Below are 16,232 nucleotides of genomic sequence, written 5' to 3'. Positions count from 1 at the left end.
ACTCTATTCTCCCTCAGACTTAAAGTATTTTTTTAAAAAGTCAAGAAAGCAATGGAGACTCTAGTGGAAAATGAAAAAGAAGAATAGCTTGCATTTTTGTATAAAAATTTTATTAATAATGGCCATAATATAGAATTTTTTTTAATTAGAAAGAAAAATGTCTAATGTTCCCAGTAGATTATAATATGTAATATTCCCTGGAAACCAAGCAAGTAACACCATATATCTGTAAATTATCCATCCAAATAGGAAACAAAGGCATCCCAGATCATTTAAATTCAGCAATAATCCCCAAAACTCAATTTAGGCATGGTTCTTAATATTCTACTCCAAAACTTCAATATAGTTTATTTACTATTTATCTTCTAACAGAGTGAATAGCATAAAATAAGCAACTGGAAGAAGGGAACTCTAAAGGAATTAAAAATGTAAAATGTAGGCCAGGCGCAGTGGCTCATGCCTGTAATCCCAGCACTTTGAGAAGCCAAGACAGGCAGATCACTTGAGTCCAGGAGCTGGAGACCATCCTGGGCAACATGGTGAGACCCCGTCTCTACAAAAAAAAAACAAAAAAAAGTGAAAATTAGCCAGGCATAGTGGTGCACACCTGTAGTCTCAACTACTGGGGAGGCCAATCGCTTGAGCCCTGGAGGTCGAGGCTGCAGTGAGCTGTGATTGTACCACTGCACTGCAACCTGGCCAACGGAATGAGACCCTGTCTCAACAACAACAACAAAAAAGTAAAATGTAAATAATAAGATCCAAATTGACTCTATCTTACTTTGCATGCAAAGCAACCGCTCCCTGTTCCATCCGTGGCACTATGCTTGCTCCCTGCACCTATGCCTGGTTTGAATTGGTAGCCACAGCCTCTTCTGAGCTCTGTTTATACAGCTGCAGTCAAATCCTGGAGCAAGTGCAGTGGCCCAGGGAGCTCAGTCCATAGCTGTGCTTTAGGGCGAGCATTCATTTTCACCATTGATGTATCTAGATCCTACTTTTCTCATTATTTTTCATCCTCTGATCTTGTTAAATCTACATGACATTCTTCCTCTTTCACAGGATACAAACCCCGTGCTTCCCAACATGCATGTGCACATGCACACACACTCACACCAACACATCACACCCTTCACACGTGGACAGACACACGCACACTCTACACACGCACCACAACACTCACCACACACATTCACACCACATATACACACTGACACATCACATTCATTCACACGTGTACACACATACATATGCAGACACACTCCACACACATTCACATACCAGACACACCACGCACATTCACACCACACATACACACTCACACCACACACACACACTCACACCACACATACCACCCACACTCACACTGACACATCACACCCATTCACATGTGTACAGACATACACATGCAGACACACTCTACACACATTCATATACCACACACACCACACACATTCACACCACATACAGACACACATCACACTCATACCACACTTACACCACACACTCACACTGACACATCACACCCAATCACATGTGTACATACACATGCAAACTCTGCACATATTCACATACCACACACACCACACACATTCACACCACACGTACACACTCACACCACACACACACTGACACATCACACCCATTCACAAGTGTACATACACATGTGACACACTCTACACACATTCACATACCACACACGCCACACACATTCACACCACACATACACACTCACACCACACACACCACACACACTCACACTGACACATCACACCTATTCACATGTGTACAGACATACACGTGCAGACACACCTACACACATTCACATACCACACACCCACATACATTCACACTACGCATACACACCACACACACTCATACCACACATACACACCACACACATACAAACACACCACACACCACACATATACATGCCACACATACACATAAACTCAGCACACATACATACACACACTCCCCCCACACACACACACACACACCACACATACACCACACAGACCACATATACACTCACCACACACACACCGTGCGTATATACATCACACATACACATACACTCACCACAAACACACACACCACACATACACACACTTATACCACACACATTCACACCACACATACACACCACACATACCACACACACCATACACACATTCACACCACACATACATATACACACACTCACACACATGCCACACACACACCACACATGCCCACATTCACACCACACATACACTCACACCACACATACACTACCACACTCACATTACACGTACACATGCACTCAAATGCAACACTCTCATGTATACACACTAACACACTCCACACATACTCATTGCACACACACACTACACTCAATTGCACATGCTCACAGATTCAGACCACACTCATACTCACACCATATACACACCACACACACCACAAGTACACACATACACACACACACCTCACATACACACACACCACACACACTCATACCGCATACACATACACACTCACCACACGCTCTCACACATATACACATTCATCACACACTCTAACACTACACATACACATACCCACACACACACCACACCACACACTCACCACACATGCTCACATAACACATACACTATACGAACACACGCACTCAAATGCAGCACACTCTCATGCACACACACTCCACACACTCATTGCACAGACACACCCACCCGATTGCACATGCTCACACACACACACACTCCCCACACACTCATATATGCTCCCACACACTCATCCTCTTATGGAACACACATGTACACACAGTCAATAAATTCAACAAAGAATCATTTAGGTATCCTACTAGCACTGAGGTTATAAGTGAACAAAATAAAATGTCGTGCAGTTACCGAGCTTACATCAGGAGTGAAGAAAGGAGAGATTTGGAGAAAATAAGAGTCCAGGATTGGAAGAGAAGGAACGATGGGAAGGACGCCACCCTTGGTGGCAGAGCTGCCAGCAAGGGCTGTGAAGTCGGAAGACAAAACTCCCTTGACCCCTCCCTACCCATCTTCTCCAATACTGAGGATGGGTTTGGAGATTCTTATCTGTTCCAACAGCTAATCTAGAGCAGTTTAAATGAATAGCTGTGATTTGGGGGATGTGCAATATACGAGATCTCAGCTGTTGATACCATGGATGTCACAGACTCATCACCTGAGCATCCCTATAACTACTGAGGTGCACAGACTAAAGGAAGCAGATGGTTGGAAATGGAAACTTGCTGTTTTAGGGCATTTCATTCTCCTGTGCTTCATGGGCTGAAGACATACAAGAGGCAATAATCTATGAAATTCTGTTTGTGATTTTTTTTTAAGAAGTACTTAATATTTTAATTAACATATATTCATTTAAAAGAATATTGTTTATTTAGCATGGAAGTTGAAAAAGTTTGCTTATTTCAGCAAAAATAAAGACACCAAAAACACAACCTATTTTTTTCAAGGTTCAGATTTACTAAACACTCTTTCTTCCTTCCCACCACTAACTACGACTACATGTGCACACACAGGCTCACGCACACACGCACAGTTAGCTTCTAAAAGGGACTGTGTTTATCCTTTGATATTTGAGATTATTTACGATATTATTAAAATAATGCTGATTTTGTAAGTTTTCTTCTTCATTTCAAATTTATTTTAGACTTAGCAGCAATAATAAAAAAGATTCCACTTTGGGAGGCCGAGGCGGGTGGATTACCTGAGGTCAGGAGTTCAGGACCAACCTAGCCAACATGGTGAAACCCCATCTCTACTAAAAAATACAAAAATTAGCTGGGGGTGGTGGTGGGCACCTGTAATCCCAGCTACTAGGGAGGCTGCAACAGGAGAATCGCTTGAACCCGGGAGGCGGAGGTTACAGTGAGCCGAGATCGCGCCATTGCACTCCAGCCTGGGCGACAGAGCAAGACTCTGTCTCAAAAAAAAAAAAAAAAAAAGATTCCAATAGAAATATGCTAAATTGAAAACATACAGATGCCTAAATTTTTGTTTCCTGCAAAGGGGGAAACAGCTTAAAACTATGAGCTGCACTAATAAAACAGTAACTGTTGTAAAAATACTAGTACTGGTAATCAAATAAATGTCTACATCTTCTCTCCTAGAGATTAAATTGGGAAGAACTACAGAAGTGTCTCTGTCTTCTGTTAACTTTAAATACTAAGATCTAAAAGACTTCCCTTTTGTGTTTTCAGTGTGCTGGTCTGCTCGACACTTCTAAGCCGGAGGACTCAATTTCTTTTCATTGTTCGTTTCAGGCAGCCACAGTTTCCTGGGATATCCACACGTTGTACTCAACAGTACCTGAAGATGCAGAGCACAAAGCAGAAAATTTACTGGTGAAGGAGGTAAATGTAATGCTTCCAATGCTTTATTTATAAGGCTTTTCCTTTTTCCCAGGGGATTCTCAATGCAATTTACTATTATTATTTTCCTCTCATTTTCGATAGATAATTCCAAATATTCTAACTAGTGGATGTCTTTTTTTTTTTTTTTTTTTTTTTGAGGGAGAGTCTCACTCTGTCACCCAGGCTGGAGTGTGGTGGCACCACCTCTGCTAACAGCAGCCTCCACCTCCCGGGTTCAAGCAATTCTTGTGCCTCAGCTTCCCGAGTAGCTGGGATTACAGGCACATGCCATCATGCCTGGCTAATTTTTGTATTTTTAGTAGAGACAGGGTTTCGCCATGTTGGCCAGGCTGCTCTCGAACTCTTGACCTCGAGTGATCCACCCACCTCAGCTTCCTGAAGTGCTGGGATTACAGGCATGAGCCACCGCGTCCGGCCATACCAGGCTAATTTTTGTATTTTTAGTAGAGATGGGGTTTCACCATATTGGCTAGGCTGGTTTCAAACTCCTGACCTCAAGTGATCTGCCCGCCTCGGCCTCCCAAAGTGCTGGGATTACAGGCGTGAGCCACTGTGCCCGGCCAAATGGCCAGATCTTATGTGAACTCAGAGCTAGGGCTCATGTATCACCAAGGGGATGGCACAAGCCTTTCATGAGGGATCCACCCCCCTGATCCAATCCCACCAGGCCACACCTTCAACATTGGAGATTACATTTCAACATGAGATCTGGGTGGGAACACATAGCCAAACTACACCAGGGACTGATAGAACATCTCTGGGTGGAGCGTTGACTTGCATTTTATTCGTGTATAAGAGGCCTACAAAACAGCTTCTTTCTCTTCTAACCAGACTCCAGGCGGCTTTAGAGCAGGAACTGAGCCAGTGCATAGCAGCTACTTAGCAGATGTTTACTGAATAAATAAATGATGCTTATCCTTTCCTTATAGAAAATATGGTGATAAAATTTAGCCCAGCACAGGTCAAACTGAAAATAGTGGAATCTAAGTTCAGTCTTGAATCCTGAGAAAGTGGTGTGTCCCAACTAGGAATTCATTAAAGCTGCATACAATAGCAATATCTTTTCTCGGCTCTTAACATATTTATGTTATATAAGCTAGCCTTATTAATGTACATATTAATACTAATATGACAGTACATATTTTCTGTTTTACTGTTCAGTTCAGGTCATTGTTTTATTGGTCTTTTTTTTCCCAATTCCATTATTTTGAATGTATTTCCCAAAGTTCACATTGCATTACCATACCTTTTAAGGAGATAGAAAAAAGAAAAAATGCAGACTCAGATAACATCAGGATATCTGAGAATACTGTTTTCACATTTACTGATAAAAATAGTGTGTGATATCAGTACGATAATATTTTGTTTAGAGTTGCCTTAGAGAAAGTCTTAGCATACAGTAGGGTGTCACTATTCTTAAAAAAAAGTTGGCAAATAATTTTTTTTTTTTTTTTTTTTTTTTTTTTTTTTTTTCTTTTATTATTATTATTATTATACTTTAGGTTTTATGGTACATGTGCACAATGTGCAGGTAAGTTACATATGTATACATGTGCCATGCTGGTGCGCTGCACCCACCAACTCGTCATCTAGCATTAGGTATATCTCCCAGTGCTATCCCTCCCCCCTCCCCCCACCCCACAACAGTCCCCAGAGTGTGATGTTCCCCTTCCTGTGTCCATGTGTTCTCATTGTTTAATTCCCACCTATGAGTGAGAATATGCGGTGTTTGGTTTTTTGTTCTTGCGATAGTTTACTGAGAATGATGATTTCCAATTTCATCCATGTCCCTACAAAGGACGTGAACTCATCATTTTTTATGGCTGCATAGTATTCCATGGTGTATATGTGCCACATTTTCTTAATCCAGTCTATCATTGTTGGACATTTGGGTTGGTTCCAAGTCTTTGCTATTGTGAATAATGCCGCAATAAACATACGTGTGCATGTGTCTTTATAGCAGCATGATTTATAGTCCTTTGGGTATATACCCAGTAATGGGATGGCTGGGTCGAATGGAATTTCTAGTTCTAGATCCCTGAGGAATCGCCACACTGACTTCCACAAGGGTTGAACTAGTTTACAGTCCCACCAACAGTGTAAAAGTGTTCCTATTTCTCCACATCCTCTCCAGCACCTGTTGTTTCCTGACTTTTTAGTGATTGCCATTCTAACTGGTGTGAGATGGTATCTCATTGTGGTTTTGATTTGCATTTCTCTGATGGCCAGTGATGGTGAGCATTTTTTCATGTGTTTTTTGGCTGCATAAATGTCTTCTTTTGAGAAGTGTCTGTTCATGTCCTTCGCCCACTTTTTGATGGGGTTGTTTGTTTTTTTCTTGTAAATTTGTTGGAGTTCATTGTAGATTCTGGATATTAGCCCTTTGTCAGATGAGTAGGTTGTGAAAATTTTCTCCCATTTTGTAGGTTGCCTGTTCACTCTGATGGTAGTTTCTTTTGCTGTGCAGAAGCTCTTTAGTTTAATTAGATCCCATTTGTCAATTTTGGCTTTTGTTGCCATTGCTTTTGGTGTTTTAGACATGAAGTCCTTGCCCATGCCTATGTCCTGAATGGTAATGCCTAGGTTTTCTTCTAGGGTTTTTATGGTTTTAGGTCTAACATTTAAGTCTTTAATCCATCTTGAATTGATTTTTGTATAAGGTGTAAGGAAGGGATCCAGTTTCAGCTTTCTACATATGGCTAGCCAGTTTTCCCAGCACCATTTATTAAATAGGGAATCCTTTCCCCATTTCTTGTTTTTGTCAGGTTTGTCAAAGATCAGATAGTTGTAGATATGTGGCATTATTTCTGACGGCTCTGTTCTGTTCCATTGATCTATATCTCTGTTTTGGTACCAGTACCATGCTGTTTTGGTTACTGTAGCCTTGTAGTATAGTTTGAAGTCAGGTAGTGTGATGCCTCCAGCTTTGTTCTTTTGGCTTAGGATTGACTTGGCGATGCGGGCTCTTTTTTGGTTCCATATGAACTTTAAAGTAGTTTTTTCCAATTCTGTGAAGAAAGTCATTGGTAGCTTGATGGGGATGGCATTGAATCTGTAAATTACCTTGGGAAGGATGGCCATTTTCATGATATTGATTCTTCCTACCCATGAGCATGGAATGTTCTTCCATTTGTTTGTATCCTCTTTTATTTCCCTGAGCAGTGGTTTGTAGTTCTCCTTGAAGAGGTCTTTCACATCCCTTGTAAGTTGGATTCCTAGGTATTTGATTCTCTTTGAAGCAATTGTGAATGGGAGTTCACTCATGATTTGGCTCTCTGTTTGTCTGTTATTGATGTATAAGAATGCTTGTGATTTTTGCACATTGATTTTGTATCCTGAGACTTTGCTGAAGTTGCTTATCAGCTTAAGGAGATTTTGGGCTGAGACAATGGGGTTTTCTAGATATACTATCATGTCATCTGCAAACAGGGACAATTTGACTTCCTCTTTTCCTAATTGAATACCCTTGATTTCCTTCTCCTGCCTAATTGCCCTGGCCAGAACTTCCAACACTATGTTGAATAGAAGTGGTGAGAGAGGGCATCCCTGTCTTGTGCCAGTTTTCAAAGGGAATGCTTCCAGTTTTTGCCCATTCAGTATGATATTGGCTGTGGGTTTGTCATAAATAGCTCTTATTATTTTGAGATACGTCCCATCAATTCCTAATTTATTGAGAGTTTTTAGCATGAAGGGTTGTTGAATTTTGTCAAAGGCCTTTTCTGCATCTATTGAGATAATCATGTGGTTTTTGTCTTTCGTTCTGTTTATATGCTGGATTACATTTATTGATTTGCGTATATTGAACCAGCCTTGCATCCCAGGGATGAAGCCCACTTGATCATGGTGGATAAGCTTTTTGATGTGCTGCTGGATTCTGTTTGCCAGTATTTTATTGAGGATTTTTGCATCAATGTTCATCAAGGATATTGGTCTAAAATTCTCTTTTTTTGTTGTGTCTCTGCCAGGCTTTGGTATCAGGATGATGCTGGCCTCATAAAATGAGTTAGGGAGGATTCCCTCTTTTTCTATTGATTGGAATAGTTTCAGAAGGAATGGTACCAGCTCCTCCTTGTACCTCTGGTAGAATTCGGCTGTGAATCCATCTGGTCCTGGACTTTTTTTGGTTGGTAAGCTATTGATTATTGCCACAATTTCAGATCCTGTTATTGGTCTATTCAGAGATTCAACTTCTTCCTGGTTTAGTCTTGGGAGGGTGTATGTGTTGAGGAATTTATCCATTTCTTCTAGATTTTCTAGTTTATTTGCATAGAGGTGTTTGTAATATTCTCTGATGGTAGTTTGTATTTCTGTGGGATCGGTGGTGATATCCCCTTTATCATTTTTTATTGCATCTATTTGATTCTTCTCTCTTTTTTTCTTTATTAATCTTGCTAGCGGTCTATCAATTTTGTTGATCCTTTCAAAAAACCAGCTCCTGGATTCATTTATTTTTTGAAGGGTTTTTTGTGTCTCTATTTCCTTCAGTTCTGCTCTGATTTTAGTTATTTCTTGCCTTCTGCTAGCTTTTGAATGTGTTTGCTCTTGCTTTTCTAGTTCTTTTAATTGTGATGTTAGGGTGTCAATTTTGGATCTTTCCTGCTTTCTCTTGTGGGCATTTAGTGCTATAAATTTCCCTCTACACACTGCTTTGAATGCATCCCAGAGATTCTGGTATGTTGTGTCTTGGTTCTCGTTGGTTTCAAAGAACATCTTTATTTCTGCCTTCATTTCGTTATGTACCCAGTAGTCATTCAGGAGCAGGTTGTTCAGTTTCCACGTAGTTGAGCGGTTTTGAGTGAGATTCTTAATCCTGAGTTCTAGCTTGATTGCACTGTGATCTGAGAGACAGTTTGTCACAATTTCTGTTCTTTTACATTTATTGAGGAGAGCTTTACTTCCAAGTATATGGTCAATTTTGGAATAGGTGTGGTGTGGTGCTGAAAAAAATGTATATTCTGTTGATTTGGGGTGGAGAGTTCTGTAGATGTCTATTAGGTCCGCTTGGTGCAGAGCTGAGTTCAATTCCTGGGTATCCTTGTTGACTTTCTGTCTCGTTGATCTGTCTAATGTTGATAGTGGGGTGTTAAAGTCTCCCATTATTAATGTGTGGGAGTCTAAGTCTCTTTGTAGGTCACTCAGGACTTGCTTTATGAATCTGGGTGCTCCTGTATTGGGTGCATATATATTTAGGATAGTTAGCTCTTCTTGTTGAATTAATCCCTTTACCATTATGTAATGGCCTTCTTTGTCTCTTTTGATCTTTGTTGGTTTAAAGTCTGTTTTATCAGAGACTAGGATTGCAACCCCTGCCTTTTTTTGTTTTCCATTTGCTTGGTAGATCTTCCTCCATCCTTTTATTTTGAGCCTATGTGTGTCTCTGCACGTGAGATGGGTTTCCTGAATACAGCACACTGATGGGTCTTGAGTCTTTATCCAGTTTGCCAGTCTGTGTCTTTTAATTGGAGCATTTAGTCCATTTACATTTAAAGTTAATATTGTTATGTGTGAATTTGATCCTGTCATTATGATGTTAGCTGGATATTTTGCTCGTTAGTTGATGCAGTCTCTTCCTAGTCTCGATGTTCTTTACATTTCGGTATGATTTTGCAGTGGCTGGTACCGGTTGTGCCTTTCCATGTTTAGCGCTTCCTTCAGGAGCTCTTTTAGGGCAGGCCTGGTGGTGACAAAATCTCTCAGCATTTGCTTGTCTGTAAAGTATTTTATTTCTCCTTCACTTATGAAGCTTAGTTTGGCAGGATATGAAATTCTGGGTTGAAAATTCTTTTCTTTAAGAATGTTGAATATTGGCCCCCACTCTCTTCTGGCTTGTAGGGTTTCTGCCGAGAGATCCGCTGTTAGTCTGATGGGCTTCCCTTTGATGGTAACCCGACCTTTCTCTCTGGCTGCCCTTAACATTTTTTCCTTCATTTCAACTTTGGTGAATCTGACAATTATGTGTCTTGGAGTTGCTCTTCTCGAGGAGTATCTTTGTGGCGTTCTCTGTATTTCCTGAATCTGAATGTTGGCCTGCCTTGCTAGATTGGGGAAGTTCTCCTGGATAATATCCTGCAGAGTGTTTTCCAACTTGTTTCCATTCTCCCCGTCACTTTCAGGTACACCAATCAGACGTAGATTTGGTCTTTTCACATAGTCCCACATTTCTTGGAGGCTTTGCTCGTTTCTTTTTATTCTTTTTTCTCTAAACTTCCCTTCTCGCTTCATTTCATTCATTTCATCTTCCAGGGCTGATACCCTTTCTTCCATTTGATCGCATCGGCTCCTGAGGCTTCTGCATTCTTCACGTAGTTCTCGAGCCTTGGTTTTCAGCTCCATCAGCTCCTTTAAGCACTTCTCTGTATTGGTTATTCTAGTTATACATTCTTCTAAATTTTTTTCAAAGTTTTCAACTTCTTTGCCTTTGGTTTGAATATCCTCCCGTAGCTCGGAGTAATTTGATCGTCTGAAGCCTTCTTCTCTCAGCTCGTCAAAGTCATTCTCCGCCCAGCTTTGTTCCGTTGCTGGTGAGGAACTGCGTTCCTTTGGAGGAGGAGAGGTACTCTGGTTTTTAGAGTTTCCAGTTTTTCTGCTCTGTTTTTTCCCCATCTTTGTGGTTTTATCTACTTTTGGTCTTTGATGATGGTGATGTACAGATGGGCTTTTGGTGTGGATGTCCTTTCTGTTAGTTTTCCTTCTAACAGACAGAACCCTCAGCTGCAGGTCTGTTGGAGTACCTGGCCGGCCGTGTGAGGTGTCAGTCTGCCCCTGCTGGGGGGTGCCTCCCAGTTAGGCTGCTCGGGGATCAGGGGTCAGGGACCCACTTGAGGAGGCAGTCAGCCCGTTCTCAGATCTCCAGCTGCGTGCTGGGAGAACCACTGCTCTCCTCACAGCTGTCAGACAGGGACATTTAAGTCTGCAGAGGTTACTGCTGTCTTTTTGTTTGTCTGTGTCCTGCCCCCAGAGGTGGAGCCTACAGAGGCAGGCAGGCCTCCTTGAGCTGTGGTGGGCTCCACCCAGTTCAAGCTTCCAGGCTGCTTTGTTTACCTAAGCGAGCCTGGGCAATGGCGGGCGCCCCTCCCCCAGCCTCGCTGCTGACTTGCTGTTTGATCTCAGACTGCTGTGCTAGCAATCAGCGAGACTCCGTGGGCGTAGGACCCTCTGAGCCAGGTGCAGGCTATACTCTCCTGGGGCACCGTTTCCTAAGCCCGTCGGAAAAGCACAGTATTCGGGTGGGAGTGGCCCGATTTTCCAGGTGCCGTCTGTCACCCCTGGAAGGGGAACTCCCTGACCCCTTGCGCTTCCCGAGTGAGGCAATGCCTCGCCCCTGCTTCGGCTGGCGCACGGTGCACTCACCCACTGACCTGCGCCCACTGTCTGGCACTCCCTAGTGAGATGAACACGGTACCTCAGATGGAAATGCAGAAATCACCCGTCTTCTGCGTCGCTTGCGCTGGGAGCTGTAGACCGGAGCTGTTCCTATTCGGCCATCTTGGCTCCTCCCCCGGCAAATAATTTTTTATACCAGACAATCAGACTTATTAAAACCAGGTCTGCAATAAATATGTGTTAACTTAGGCAGGATTTGACATTTTTATGACATTGACTTCCTAACGGGGAAATTTAACCAGGTCTTGTGCATTCTTCAGAAATACATTGCATTTTCTTCATAAAGATCTTTAACTTTGTTGTAAAATATATTCTAAGGTCCTTATAATTTTGTCACAAATGTGAGTGGAATTTTAAAACTCCATTTCTTTTTCTTACTGTTAATTACTTAATGAATTAATTTTACTGTTAATTACTGATATTTTTAAAAAGCTGTTGATTTCCTAATATAAATAACTAGCTTGCTAAACTCTTATCCTAATAGTTCGTATTTAATTTCTTAGGTGTGTAGGCATAAACAAGTAAAATTTTCTTCTTTTCTAATAAGTATATTGTTTCTTTGATTTTTATCTTATTCTATTATTTTATATCCCTAAAACAATATTGAATAATAATGCTAATACCAGGCAATATGTCTTATTCTTGAATTTAGGAGGAGACCTTAGTATCTTTCATCCATTATGAAAGATGGTGTTTTATGTTCGTTTCTGGCGTTTCTTTATTGTGTTTTAAAAGGTGTCTTTCTATGAAATTTTAGAGTGTTTATAAAGACTGGCTGCCCTGTTATCACATGCATACGCATCCTATTAATACAACAGCTTTTCTGTTTTAGTTAGCACTGTAATAAAATCAATGGGCTGTTGTCCTGTGGATCCCTACTTGTATTTCTGGTATAACTTTCTACTTCAAATTGTATTATTACCTTAATACCGAGTTGCCTTCTAATTGTTTTTACTTTATTTCAAATTTTGGAGTTTATATTATGAGTGAAATTTGGCTCTAGTTTTCTTTTTTCCTTTCCTTAGAGAGATGCTAGCTTTAAAAAATAAATTGGGGCACTCTACATCTTTTTCTGTGTTCTGGAATGAACAAATAAACCAGTGAAACAAAAAATATCTAGAACAAATTTAAGTCCATAATATTATTTAAGAAATAGTAAAGATGGCACTTCAAAGTCTCTGGGGAAGAGTGGCCAATTCAACAAATACTACTCAACTATCCATTTTGGAAGAAAATAAAGTTGTGTCCATATCTCATATTACACACAAAAATAAATTCCAGATGAAAAAAAGAATCTAAGTTTTAAAAACAAAGGTTATAGGCCGGGTGCGGTGGCTCACACCTGTAATCCCAGCACTTTGGGAGGCCAAGGCAGGCGGATCACGAGGTCAAGAGATCGAGACCATCTGGCTAACACAGTGAAACCCCGTCTCTACTAAAAATACAAAAAAAAACAAAAAATTAGCCAGACATGGTGGCAGGTGCCTGCAGTCCCAACTACTTGGCAGGGGGAGGCCAGAGAATGGTGTGAACCCAGGAGGCGGAGCTTGCAGTGATCTGAGATTGTGCCACTGCACTCCAGCCTGGGCAACAGAGGGAGACTCCGTCTCAAATAAATAAATAAATAAACAGACAAACAAACAAAATAAAAACAAAGGTTATGAAAATGTAGGAAAACATTTTTAAGTGGGAAGTTAGGGAAAACTGACAGATTTAACCAAATAAAAAATTAAAATTTATATATGACGAATGTACAGTAGCATAAACAGAGTCAAAATAAAATATTTAATCAGAGAAATCATTTGTAACTCATTATGTCTTTTGCTGAACACACACACTCACACACACTCACATATAAATACATACATTCCTAGTATTCAAAATCCTACAAATTAATTTAAAAAAAGACAAATAACCCGAGAAAATATGAGCAAAAGATATGGGCAGGCTGCTTGAAAGAAGAAATGCAGTAGGCTAAGAGGCATACAAGGTTGCTCAGCCTCACTAGTAGTCATGGAAATAGAAATTAAAAAAACAATTTTAGGGAAGAAAAATTTTAAGATAAATACCATTTAGCAATGATAACAATATAGTGAAAGAAACACTGTCGCATGATGTTTGAAATACTCATATCTGTAACTTTTGAAATGTAATTCATAAGACATGTATGCTGCATTGGAAATTTTGAATTATCAATTAATAAGGGTGAGGCTAAAATTTTTTCACATTTATATTTTGTAATAATATAAAACAAATAAAAAATTATATCTATTTAAATAGCTTAGTTTTGATGCCCATGATTTTTTTTTCTTTCTTTTTTTTTTTTTTTTTTTTTTATTTGGAGATGGAGTCTTTCCTCTGTCACCCAGGCTGGAGTGCACTGGCGCGATCTCTGCTCACTGCAACCTCCACCTCCCAGGGTTAAGTAATTTTCCTGCTTTAGCCTCCCCAGTAGTTGGGATTGCAGGCGCCCACCACCATGCCTGGCTAATTTTTGTATTTTTAGTAGAGATGGGGTTTCACGATGTTGGCCACACTGGTCTCAAACTCCTGACCACAAGTGATCCGCCCATCTCAGCCTCCCAAAGTGCTGGGATTACAGGCGTGAGCCACCACACCCGGTCTGATGCCCATAATATATTGTTAGGAGAAAAAAGCAAGTTACAGAATTGTAGTATGATATCATGAAAGATATAAAACATATATATATATATACATAAATATGTTTATATAAGGCTAGGAAAAGTATAAAAGAATGCACACATCAAACTCAACATTGGCTACCTCACAAGTTTGGGACTCTAGTGGGAGGGGAAAGATTGATTTTCAACTTATATAATTCTCTTTTGTTGTGGTATTACACATAAATTTTGTAACTTAAAAGCTATTTTGGAAAAAATTAGTTAGAATATATTTTTAGTAGAGATGGGCGGAGCTGGGCATGGTGGCTCACGCCTGTAATCCCAGCACTTTGGGAGGCCGAGGCGGGTGGATCACCTGAGCTCAGGAGTTCGAGACCAGCCTGACTAACATGGTGAAACCCCGTCTGTACTAAAAATACAAAATTACCCGGGAGTACTGGCACATGCCTGTAATCCCAGCTACTTGGGAGGCTGAGGCAGGAGAATCACTTGAACCTAGGAGGCAGAGGTTGCAGTGATCTGAGATCATGTCATTGCATTCCAGCCTGGGCAACAAGAGCAAAACTCCGTCTCAAAAAAAAAAAAAAAATGTATTTTTAAATGCTGCCTGAATTGGAAGCAACTGAAGCCTGTTGCCTAAACTTGTCTGCAAAAGTTAAAAATCCAACATAATTCTTCAAGTCATTAGATAATTACCTAAAATACTACTTCAGATTCTTTATTATTATTATTATTGTTTTAGTGTCTTGCTTTAGGATTCCACCTGTTGGGCTTGTCTTTCTGTCATAGCAGTCAATTACGTTCAGCAAGCATAGTCCATTATCAGTCGTTTTTAATCCAACTACAACGGATTTATAAATGTTTCTATCATTTTAGGAACTTTTCATTTCATGGTCCTTTTGCCCTCTTTGGGGGTGTATACAGCATTTATATATTTCCAGTTTTCAGCAGTTTCCAATTGCTCTCACATGAACAAGTGTTCCTAGCTCGTGGCTCTGGGTCTCTAGAACCCAAGGCTTTCAGAGCCTTGGATTTGGCTGCCAGCCTCCTTCAGCTCCCGCCTATTAACACTGCCTCATTTTATTGCCAGGCATGCTTTCAAGATAGGGCCAGTTAGCCCAAACTCTAAATTCTGGGACCATTCAGAACCTCCACCCCCAATCTCTAGATCCAACCAAGGTTTCAAGTGTAGCTACTTTTCCAGGGGAGAGATGGCATGAAAAGCAGATAACTGGATCCATACAACACAAGAGACTTCAAAGGACTATTCTAGGGTTCCCAGAGGCCTTCAGTTTTGCTTGTGTTTCAAGAGCTTCTACCTCACAACTTCAAATGTCCAGATAGATCTTTTCATCTCTCCGTAGTTCTCTGAGAACGTCACCTTCAGCTGAGGACAAGTTGACCACAAAATTTGCCTTTATTTTATTATTGCTCCTGGGGGGAAATTTCTCACCTTCACTTTTGTTCCCATCTTAATTCCCTTTCAACTGCTTGTAGACTTTTCTCTCTTGTACCTTAGCGTCTTACTTTTCTAAGAACTGCTCCAAGGAGAAACCAAGTAGAGTGCCTTTCACCCTAGATCCCAAATATCTGCTAAACTTTCATGTTGCAAAGCTCAGGACAGAACATTAAACTCTCTTGGGCAACATGAATGAATCTTCTTATATTTTTTCTCAACTGTATGGATCTAAAATAGAAAAAAAAGAGAGAGAGAGAAAGGAGGAAGCTTGGGACAAAACTATTTTATTCCCTGCTAATTTTTCTATGTCACTAGTACTGAAAACCCTGCAAAAACTCCCATA

The 16,232-nt window shown here is 40.6% G+C and overlaps 1 protein-coding gene across 7 annotated transcripts in view; it reads left to right on the top strand.

Moving 5' to 3' along the window:
- DOCK10 (dedicator of cytokinesis 10) overlaps positions 1-16,232 on the top strand; it is a 280,263-nt gene that overhangs the window by 121,242 nt on the left and 142,789 nt on the right. For all 7 annotated transcript variants that reach the window (XM_063713072.1, XM_063713071.1, XM_024243212.3 and 4 more), the window contains one exon: positions 4,295-4,384. In XM_063713072.1, the coding sequence (XP_063569142.1) occupies positions 4,295-4,384 (90 nt within the window). The remainder of the gene's footprint in view (positions 1-4,294; positions 4,385-16,232) is intronic.

The sequence above is a fragment of the Pongo abelii genome, chromosome 11 (assembly GCF_028885655.2).
Source record: "Pongo abelii isolate AG06213 chromosome 11, NHGRI_mPonAbe1-v2.0_pri, whole genome shotgun sequence".
NCBI classification, from domain to species: Eukaryota; Metazoa; Chordata; class Mammalia; order Primates; family Hominidae; genus Pongo; species Pongo abelii.
This window is presented reverse-complemented; position numbering and strand designations above follow the sequence as displayed.